At 33.9% G+C, this 10971-nt stretch overlaps 1 protein-coding gene and 1 long non-coding RNA gene across 2 annotated transcripts in view; one reads left to right on the top strand and one right to left on the bottom strand.

Moving 5' to 3' along the window:
- MSH4 (mutS homolog 4) overlaps positions 1-10971 on the top strand; it is an 88995-nt gene that overhangs the window by 7391 nt on the left and 70633 nt on the right. Inside the window, exons 3-6 of the mRNA XM_019448858.2 lie at positions 481-641; positions 2233-2343; positions 6550-6665; positions 7540-7713. Coding sequence (XP_019304403.2) covers positions 481-641; positions 2233-2343; positions 6550-6665; positions 7540-7713 — 562 coding nt within the window. The remainder of the gene's footprint in view (positions 1-480; positions 642-2232; positions 2344-6549; positions 6666-7539; positions 7714-10971) is intronic.
- LOC109266664 (uncharacterized) overlaps positions 272-10971 on the bottom strand; it is a 37439-nt gene continuing 26739 nt past the window's right edge. Inside the window, exon 3 of the long non-coding RNA XR_002079809.2 lies at positions 272-412. This is a non-coding gene — a long non-coding RNA (uncharacterized LOC109266664). The remainder of the gene's footprint in view (positions 413-10971) is intronic.

Here is a 10971-nt window from a genome sequence, read left to right as displayed (position 1 = left end):
TAGTTGTATAATATTTTATTTTTTATAAAATGCATTCATATATATATAATCCCATTTGATTCTTTCAGCCAGCTCTTGAGTTGGGCAGGGCAGTTATTACATTATGCCTTGTAATTTTTGATTATTTATTATGAAATAATTTGCTCAAATTCATATAGCTTTTAGACGACAGAGTAGGATAAATAGTCTAGGTTTTCTGATCCCAAATTCAGTGTTCCTTCATAACTCCATTCCAATAAATGCAACATAAGACAATATATAACTTATTTCTTATTTTGAAGTTTTGGCAAAATACTTTTGAGAGTTAACATTTTTATTTGGTCTGGATGTGAAAAGTTGTTTTTGATGATGAACAAAAGTTTATTTCCTTGGATATTAATAACTGTGTCCTAAACTTGGTGCTTGGAATCTTCTGAGGAAAGAATGAGAAAGTACTACTATTAATGCTTATACATTTTCTTTTTACAAAATTTTTAACAGCTACATCCTCATCTGCAGTATCAATACACTCCCCATCAGTTATTGTAGCTGTTGTAGAAGGGAGAGGACTTGCCAGAGGTGAAATAGGAATGGCAAGTATTGATTTAAAAAGCCCACAAATTATATTGTCTCAGTTTGCAGACAACACAACATATGCGAAGGTAGGTATTAAACTCTTAGAAAGTGGTTGACTTACTCAGCAGCATGCAGATTTTCAAGTCACTGCTTTCCTAATTAGTTTACTTTTTCATGGAATAAAGGTAATTTACAATGCGCCAATGTAGGTTACTCTGAGTTAAAATTGTTTTACACCTGATTTTAATTTTTTGAATGTATTTTGTCCTAAAAATAATGTGCTTTGCTGTTACTTGAACATTTCAAATTACTGTTACTTTCTAAAATTAACATCTTCAAATTAATAATTCCTGGTCTCATTCCCAAGACTGTATATTAGTAATGCCATCTCCAAAGGGTTGTTTCCACTGGACAGTATTTGAATTTTATTTTCCAGAGTTCCGGGAAATGGGTCTTTGAGGTCAGTCATAATTTAACCTCTTCTTGCCTTCACTTCCTATCACTTATCATTAATTTGGGCCACTGGCCTATTGTCATGGGAATTTCTGTCCCTTAACCAGGTGGAAGTCATCTGCTTCTAATCTCTATATTTTAAAAAGTTATTTGACCCAATTACTATTATTGAAATATATATATATACATATATATATGTATATATATACACACACAATGTTATTTTCAGCATTTTATTCCTCTTTTTTCCTTTCCCTAATTCCTCTTTATGGTTTTTCAATACATAGATTTCCTTTTCCTACCAGTAATTAATTTTTTAATATACCCGACAGCCTAAATGATTCTAGTACTGCATGCTAACTATCGCTGGGTATTTCACATTTTTATGCAGTTTTAAAAAATAGGAAAAAAAGCTTTTTTAAAAATAGGGATGTTTGGCAGATTAAGAATTTCTGTGTCTAGAATGGTTCTAAGAAATGCAACTATATTATGAAAAGAATAAGTTGTAACACAGGTATTTCTCTTCGGTGTTTCTATACTGCTTAACTTCTTTTTTTTTTTTTTTTTTTAAATTTTTTTTTTTTTTTTAACGTTTATTTATTTTTGGGACAGAGAGAGACAGAGCATGGACAGGGGAGGGGCAGAGAGAGAGGGAGACACAGACTCTGAAACAGGCTCCAGGCTCTGAGCCATCAGCCCAGAGACCGACGCGGGGCTCGAACTCACAGACTGCGAGATCGTGACCTGAGCTGTAGTCGGACACTTAACCGACTGAGCCACCCAGGCGCCCCTATACTGCTTAACTTCTAAGCTGTACCACTGTGACTATATTGATTAAATCACCATAGTTACACTATTGAATGTATGTTTTTTATGGAGATAGATAAAATAGCGAGTAGAAAAATTTATTTTAAAACATCTTATTTTAGGAATATATATTTGATAAGTTCAAATTAATTTTTTAGTTTAGAGCTGTTACAAATTATTGTGACTTAAAATATAGCCTATGTTTATGATATTTTATATTTGTAGTTATATAGAAATGCTTAATGTATCATTATTAGATATATGTTTTTTAACTGAAATATATAATTAGAACAGCTGTAATTTTGTGTAACTATGTATTATTTTAAGTACTTATCTCTAAGAAAAAGTATGTCACTTGTTTGGTTTTAGAGAATACCAAGCTTACATTTAAGAAATTATTTATTCAAATGATTTTAGGTGATCACTAAACTCAAAATTCTATCGCCTTTGGAAATAATAATGTCAAATACTGCTTGTGTTGTGGGGAATTCAACTAAGTTGTTTACTCTGATCACAGAAAATTTCAAGGTAAATGATTTTTATTCTCAATAGTAACACTCAAGGTCTTATTTATTTATTTATTTATAATGTTTATTTATTTTTGAGACGGAGAGAGATAGATCATGAGCAGGGGAGGGGCAGAGAGAGGGAGACAGAATCTGAAGGAGGCTCTGGGCTCTGAGCTGTCAGCACAGAGCCCAATGTGGGGCTCGAACCCACAAGCCGTGAGATCATGACCTGAACCGAAGTCGGATGCTTAACTGACTGAGCCACCCAAGCACCCCAAGGTCTTTATTTAAAATCCATTCTATAATGACATTCTGGCGAACAATAATTTGAGTAACTTTATATTTACCCTAAAGTACTAACTACAAGTCCTAAGCTAAGGGACTATTAATACATAAAATAAAAAAATGACAGGACATCCACTTACTTGATTTGGCACCCTTGATCTACTTAAAAAATTTTTTTAATGTTTATTTTTGAGAGAGAGGCAGAGCCTAAGTGAGGGAGGGTCAGAGAGAGAGAGAGAGAGGGAGACACAGAATTTGAAGCAGGCTCTAGGCTCTGAGCACAGGGCCCCACATGGGACTCACACCCCTGAACCGCGAGATCATGACTTGAGGCCAACTTGGACACTCAACTGACTGAACCACCCGGGCACCCCTTGATCTACTTTAAACAAAAGGGAAAATATTTCAGATAATGAGGTTTTCAGAGTATATAGAAAGTAGATCCTTAGAGGAAAAACAAAACAAAACAAAACTGAATTTCCTTGGGTAGAGCTTTGTGGAAACTAGTTATTGTGCTGCCAGACTAGTTGAAATTGAGGTTCTTATTCTAGGGAATAGCACTATCAGCAAGTACTTTTCCTTTTAGAGAATTTGATCTGTATTACAGAATTGTTTCAGCTTCCCCTGGTAGCATGTACTCCTCACAGTTAGCCTACTGCTCTAAGCCTCCATCTGTGGGACTGTGACAGATAAGTGCTCGGAAACTTTATCCAGCGAATGTTCTCCCTCTAAGCCAGAACGTCTCCGACATGCAGTTTATCTCTTTCCTCTAGCAAATGTTTTGTGGAATGGGGGTTGTAGTTCCCTAATCAAGTAGGTAGCATTGCAGTTGGAATAACACCTCAGGAGTGCAAATTATTTTCAGACTATACTGTACTTTGTTATGTCTATAGCCTTATCTTTAACACATTTGGCATCAAGCTGTGATTTAGATTCCAGTGTAGTTGTTAATATATTCAGCATCTGCAGTCATTTAAGTTTTCTTGTCATGCTCTTAGAGATCCTGTGTAGCTCAGCTGTCTTTGACTTATTGCGAGAAATGGCCCCTATTATAAATCTGTTCTTTCTATTATACATATCTCTTTACCTGTTATCTCTTTTATTCATTACTTCAAACTTCTTTTCATCACCTCTATTTATATATACTTTTCTAACTTTTGTTATTTTGCTCTGCTTAAGCATTCCAGGTTTTTGGGTTGTTAAGTAACAGAAATTCAACTTATACTAGCTTAAGTAAAAAAGGGGGTGGGTGGGAATTTATTGATTTATGTAACTGAGAACCCAAATGAATGATTGGATAGATCTTATCCCATACTCCCATCCTTACCACGATTTTTTTTTTAAGAACACTAAATCATACTTTAATCCTGTTGAAGGAAATTTGTGCTAAAATTACTTTGGGATGACATGTTTTTAAGAATATACGTGGTGTAAAGGTATAAAGCAACCAGCTTTGGGATGATTTGGACTGTCAGCCTGCAGTCACTTGGGCAACACAGGCATTACATTTTTGACATTTAGTTATCCCCACTTGCAAAACAGAAATCACAGTTACTATCATATAATTAGCTTCACATTGTCAACATTGTTCAGAACATTTTGAAGAATTTTGCTAAAACAGAGAACACAGGCTATCTCCATAGCTTATTTAAGCCTTTTCCTATAAGCTTTTATTATGTTGCAAAAAATATATATACTAGTACAATTTAAAGTTTTGCCAATTAACTGGTCCTATCATATTATAATTAAAATATGTAATTCAGAAATATTTTTTTTAATTTTATTTTTTATTTTTTAAAGTTTACATCCAAATTAGTTAGCATTTAGTGCAACAATGATTTCAGGATTAGATTCCTTACTGCCCCTTACTCATTTAGCCTATCCCCCCTCCCACAACCCCTCCCGTAACCCTCAGATTGTTCTCCATATTTATGAGTCTCTTCTGTTTTGTCCCCCTCCCTGTTTTTATATTATTTTTGTTTCCCTTCCCTTATGTTCATCTGTTTTGTCTCTTAAAGTCCTCATATGAGTGAAGTCATATGATTTTTGTCTTTCTCTAATTTCACTTAGCATAATACCCTCCAGTTCCATCCATGTAGTTGCAAATGGCAAGATTTCATTCTTTTTGATTGCTGAGTAATACTCCATTGTATATATATATATACCACATCTTCTTTATCCATTCATCCATCGATGGACATTTGGGCTCTTTCCATACTTTGGCTATTGTTGATAGTGCTGCTATAAACATGGGGGTGGGTGCATGTGTCCCTTCGAAACAGCACACCTGTATCCCGTGGATAAATGCCTAATAGTGCAATTGCTGGCTCGTAGGGTAGTTTTATTTTTGTTTTTTTGAGGAACCTCCATACTATTTCCCAGAGTGGCTGCACCAGCTTGCATTCCCAACCATTTTTTTTTTAAATTGTAGACAGATTACCTCTGTGAGTTTTGAGATGATTATGATGGCTCCAGATTGATGTCATCTCAGCTTAGCCAACTCAGAGAAAAAATATATTCTTTCTTCCGGTGTCCATATATAAATTCCAGGGAAGGACCCCAATAGGTCCTACTTTATTCACATTCCCACATGTTAGACTAATCACTATTTCTCAGGGTAGAAGCACTGTGATTGATTAATTTCTGGTCATTTGCTTTCTGTGGGGCACAGAGCACTGTAATTGACAGTCCTACCAAAACCACATGGAATGTAAGATAGATGAGCCCTTCAAGGGCAAAAACAACATACATTTACCACACTTGAGATATAGGATAGTATGGCAGAGTGCTTACGAATAGAGGAGTCAGACTGTGCTTGTTTCAGATCTTGACGCTGAGTGACCATGTGCAAGTTGAGTGACCATGTGCAAGTTAAGTTACTTTTTTTTTTCATCAATAAAATAGGGGCAATAATCTACCTTTTAGAGAATTGGTATTTTATGTAAGGTAACTAGAGAAATGACCTCATTGATAAGTTTACTTTTGGGAAAAGTCCTAAAGAGGTGAGAGAGAGAGAACCACAGAAGTATTGGGGTAAAAGTATTAACTTTTTCAGTATATTTTTCAATATCATCATCATCATTACCATACTTACCATAAAAATTATTTCATTAAATGAGAAGCAATATGAAGTGGAAGGACTTTGTAGGCAGAGAAATCTAGTTTCATCTCTGGCATATATCAAATGTATGGTGTTAGAAAAGCTACTTTTTAGAATTTATTTTTAAGACAATTATAGTTAATACAAGACTTATGTCAAAGGGTATTGTGAAAGACTAGCTGAAATAACTTAAAACAATCTTGGTGCATAACAAATTCCCTACCTCCTCATTTTTTTCCCTGTCTTCTGGCTCTTTCATAGTCCATTGTTATTGTATTACCTTTCTTACCTATTATCTTTATTCAGAGTAGGTAAACCTTTTACAACTCCATGCTTTTTTTCCTACTCTTTTTAAAAAGTTCTTTTATCTCCTTTTCTTTATTCTAAATAAATTCATCCCATGTAGGTAGCATCTCCTAGATTTGGTGGCTGGAATTGGTGTTTTCAGTCTCAGCAACTAATATATTAAAGGATCTACTCTCTCTAATTACGTTAGAGTATGTAAGACTGAAAGTAAAACCTGGGTGGTGATGCTGCTGTAGAATAAAATTAGTAGAAGGCAGAGATTCTCATGTTTATTTTTTATTGTACCTACCATCTTCAGTTATATGTCATATGAGTATGGTCTAATAAGAGCTATAGATTACTATAATTCACTTAGCAAAACAGTCACTTTTTTTCGTAAATAAGAAAATGTCCTATTTAACTCTAGAAGATAATAAATAATAAAAAATAAACTTTATATGGTATTTATCCGTGTGCCTACATGTATTTAGGAAAGCAGTTTTGGGCAAATGCATGAAACTTAAAATTTATTTTGAAATTAAAACTTCTTTTCAGAACGTTAATTTTACTACTATCCAAAGGAAATACTTCAATGAAACAAAAGGACTAGAGTACATTGAACAGCTATGCATAGCAGAATTTAGTACTGTCCTAATGGAGGTTCAGTCCAAGTAAGTTATGACTCAAGGAAAGTAATAAATCTCTAGTTTGGGTTCCATGAGAGCAAGGTCTTTTATCTTTTTTGTTCTCTGCTGTATCCTTAGAAAAGTCTGGCTTATAATACATACTCAGTAATTACTAAAATAGTAAAATACTTAACTAAAATTTATACACAAGGCATATCTTAGTAACTTAATTTGTATTGAATTTCTCCAAATAAGTCATAATCTGTGGCCATTATGGTTGCTGCTCACTTTACTTTGGAGTGAAATGCTCAAGTAGCTACCGTAACCTAGAAAAGTAGCTACCGTAACACATAGAGCTGTGTTCCTGTAACTTTATACTCCTCAGAGACTCAGCTAAGACAGGGAATGATATTTTTAGGAAGGATATTTTTTAGAACATATTAAATAGATACTTTCTTTGAGCCAGGTTAGACTAGTTGTTTACTCAGTTAATCACAGTGGCTCCCCTCACCAAGATCATCACAGCTTTCTATATATTAGAACTTCCTAATTCTACCTTTAAAGCTGTAAGACATTTTCAGCATTATTTAAATTCTTAGAATGGTACATCAAAAATTGACACACAATTGAATATTGTCTTCTAACATATGATTTATTGGAGTCCTTAGGTGCCAGACTTCAGAAAATTGTCTATTTTTGTCAACTCTTATGTTTTAGAGGTTGTTTAGCTAGTTTTCAAAAGTAACACTTGGTGTGTTTTTTCCCTTTGAATTTAAGCAATGCTATGCAAGTATTTATAATTTTCCTAATATTGAGATGAAATAAATGTTTTATAGCAATAATTTTTATTTATTGTGAAGATTTATTTATTGTAAATTTTTATTTATTGTATAGTGATGTATCTTTGGTCACCTTTCAGGTATTACTGTCTTGCAGCTGTTGCAGCTTTATTAAAATATGTTGAATTTATTCAAAATTCAGTTTATGCACCAAAATCGCTGAAGATTTGTTTCCAGGGTAGTGAACAGACAGCCATGATAGATTCATCATCAGCCCAAAACCTTGAATTACTAATTAATAATCAAGACTGTAGGTAAGATCATCCAATTTTTTTCTTAAAAAATGTATCAGTGTATTTTATTATGTCCTATTTTTCTATGAATAGTTACTTTACATTTTGAAAAATTGTAGAAATATTGAATAAACATATTTTTAATCATTGTACCATTGTTGCTGAACTGCTCAGATGTTTCACTAAGTCAGATTTTAGAAAGATATTTGTACGAAACAACAAAAAAACAATCCATTTCAAAACTAGGCAAAGGACTTGAATGGACATTTCTCCAAAGAAGATATACAAATGGCCAATAAGCACATGAGAAGATAGTAAGTATCACTGGTCATGAGAGAAATGCAAATCAAAACTACAATTGCTACTTCCCAACCATTAAGAGGTCATTTATCAAGTAAATGGAAAAAAATGTTTGCCAGGATGTGGACAAATTAGAACCCTGGTACATTTATGATGCGAATATCAAATGGTACAGTCACTTTGGGAAATAGTATGGTTGTTCCTCAAAAAGTTAAATATAGAACTACTGTATGATCCAGTATTCCACTTCTAAGTATATAGCAAAAAAAATTGAAAGCAGAGACTCAGATACTTGCACACAAATGTTCATAGCAGCATTATTCACAGTAGCCAAAAGGTGGAAATGAACCAAATGTCTAACAATGAGTGACTGACTAGATAAATGGAATAAGATATATAGATAATGTATAATGGAATATCATTCAGCCTTAAAAATGGGTCAAATTCTGATACATGCCACAAGATATGTGGATTGTGAACACATTGTACTAAGTGAAATAAGCCAGACACAAAAGGAAAAATATTTTATAATTCCACTTAGGTACCTAGACTAGGCAAATCAACAGAGACAGAAAGGCAAAAATTATCAGGGACTGGGACAGTTGGGAATGGGTAGTTACTATTTGGTGGATTCAGTTTCTGCTTGGGATGATGAAAAAGTTCTGGAAATGGGGAGTGGAAGTGGTTGTACAATACTGTGGGTATATTCAATGACACTGAATTGTGTGCTTAAAATGATTAAAATATAAAATTTATGTTGTGTGTTTTACCACAATGAAAAGAAGATACTGTATCCAGAATACCACAAAGTTGGAATAATGAGCTTTAAAAGCATCAAGTACAGGAAATTTAAGGGTCTGTGTAATTATTTGAGAAGATAAAAATAGTTGATCAACTGGGTCTATGGTATATGACTAGATTGCTGGTTTTATTGGTTTATTATTAACTTTATTTAGAGTACCAGGAATATTGATGGTGAGCATGAGAGAGAGACAGAGAGAGAGGTGTGCAGACAGACACAGTGTTTATAGATTTCATAGTGGGGTACTTAAAATAGAATTAAAATGTTAATAGAAAATAACATAATCAACATGTGACGGTGTAGTGGGGATGTATTAACATGGGTTCAATTTGGTACAAATAATTAATGAGCCATGGTTTTTCTCCTTGAGGAATTACAATCTAGAGGAGACACATAGACGGCATTATTAGCACATACTAAGTATGGTGATAAAAGTTTGCATAAAAATGATGCCTTTCTCATAGCAGAGAGAGAGAGTTAATTGGGCTTGGGTTAAGGGTTAAGGGAAAGTAATTAGGAAAGGCTTTCTAGAGGAGATAATACACGAGGTAAGTTTTGAAATATAAATGGGAGTTACCCAGATGAAGAAATAGAAAAGATGGTACGACAGTGAAAAACAAAATCTTAAAAGCACGATTTTCAATGGAATAATATGCTATATACAAGGAAACAGTGTTACGAATTGGTAAAGTACAAGCTGGGAGTAAGTAAGCTTGAAGTAGTTAAATCTAAGCTTCTGGTAATTAAATATAACATCAGTCATCAATGAAAGGGATAAACTTAAAATGATTATGAATTTTAATATTAAGAGTATTGATGGGAATAAAGAGCACTTTAGACAGGTAAAACCTTAAGGTGCTCAGTGCCAGTTTAGAGCCATAGCTGTTTAAATATCTCTGTCATTTTGTATATTCTTATCTTGGCTTCACTTTCCGTTATGTGAAATTGTCAGACATTATTTGCTGTTGTAAACTTAGAAACATAGGCTAATTTTGTTAATTATTTATATTCTAATTCTTTTTTTTTTTAAATTTTTTTAACATTTTATTTATTTTTGAGACAGAGAGAGAGCATGAACAGGGGAGGGTCAGAGAAAGAGGGAAACACAGAATCCGAAACAGGCTCCAGACTCTGAGCTGTCAGCACAGAGCCCGACGCGGGGCTCGAACCCACGGACCGCGAGATCATGACCTGAGCCGAAGTTGGATGCTCAACCGACTGAGCCACCCAGGCGCCCCTATATTCTAATTCTTAAGAGTAGTTTAGATCTATCCAGGAACTGTTGATACAACTTTTAGTAAGAGTGGTACTGTATATACTACTTTTAATTATCAGTATGGTGGTCTCAGTACCTTTGCAGTTCCATTGATTATTGATGGTCTAAATTTACAGCCTTAAAGAATATATAGTTAATTGTAGTTATTATTTCTTTTCAGCTTAGTGAATAAGTAATATTTTTCCTCTTGCTACTTAAAAAAGGATTAAAATAATATCTAGAAAAATTTCTCTGTTACTTTCTATGTTACAATAACAGTAAATAGAAAGTCAATAACTAAGGCTGGTAATTATTACAAAATGTTTTATACTTTGTCACATTTCATAGTTCATCATTATTTATCATTATCATTGTCAAACATTGCTTGAGTTCCTGCTGTATATTAAGTGACAGGATATTTGACCTCTGGGAGGTCACATTATAGTTGAAAAGGAGAAATTGAGGTTTTTTTTCACAGACTTGAGCCAAAGAATATCAGGTTAAAAGATAGATATTCTACCTCCTGAGCTATCTGAATAGCTCTAATGCTTTTATAGGCTGGTAACCTGTTCAGTTTCACCCTTCAATTTCTATAGCAAATGGCAGGTTTGGGTGTGCTGCTCACTTCCTTTTTTCCTACAGAAGGCCAGTTCTCAAAAAGTTGAAAAAAAAAAGTGCCTGTGCTGAAACCCCCAATCCTACTCCACCAGGACTTGGTTTGAGTAGTTCTCTAAAAATTTGTTTAAATTGATATACCAGGGGCACCTGGCTGGTTGGTATAGCATACAACTCTTGATCTCAGGGTTGTGAGTTCGCTCCCATGTTGGGGGGTAAAGTTTACTTAAAAAAATACAGATATACCAAAAATCTACTAAGACTAAGAGTCATTCTAGTTTTCTCTCCTTTTTCAACTCATATTCAA

This window comes from Panthera pardus, unplaced genomic scaffold (genome assembly GCF_024362965.1).
Source record: "Panthera pardus isolate Hobbes unplaced genomic scaffold, ASM2436296v1 HiC_scaffold_11, whole genome shotgun sequence".
In the NCBI taxonomy this organism is placed as follows: domain Eukaryota; kingdom Metazoa; phylum Chordata; class Mammalia; order Carnivora; family Felidae; genus Panthera; species Panthera pardus.
Note: the sequence above shows the minus strand (reverse complement) of the source record. Positions and strands in the feature narration are given on the sequence as shown.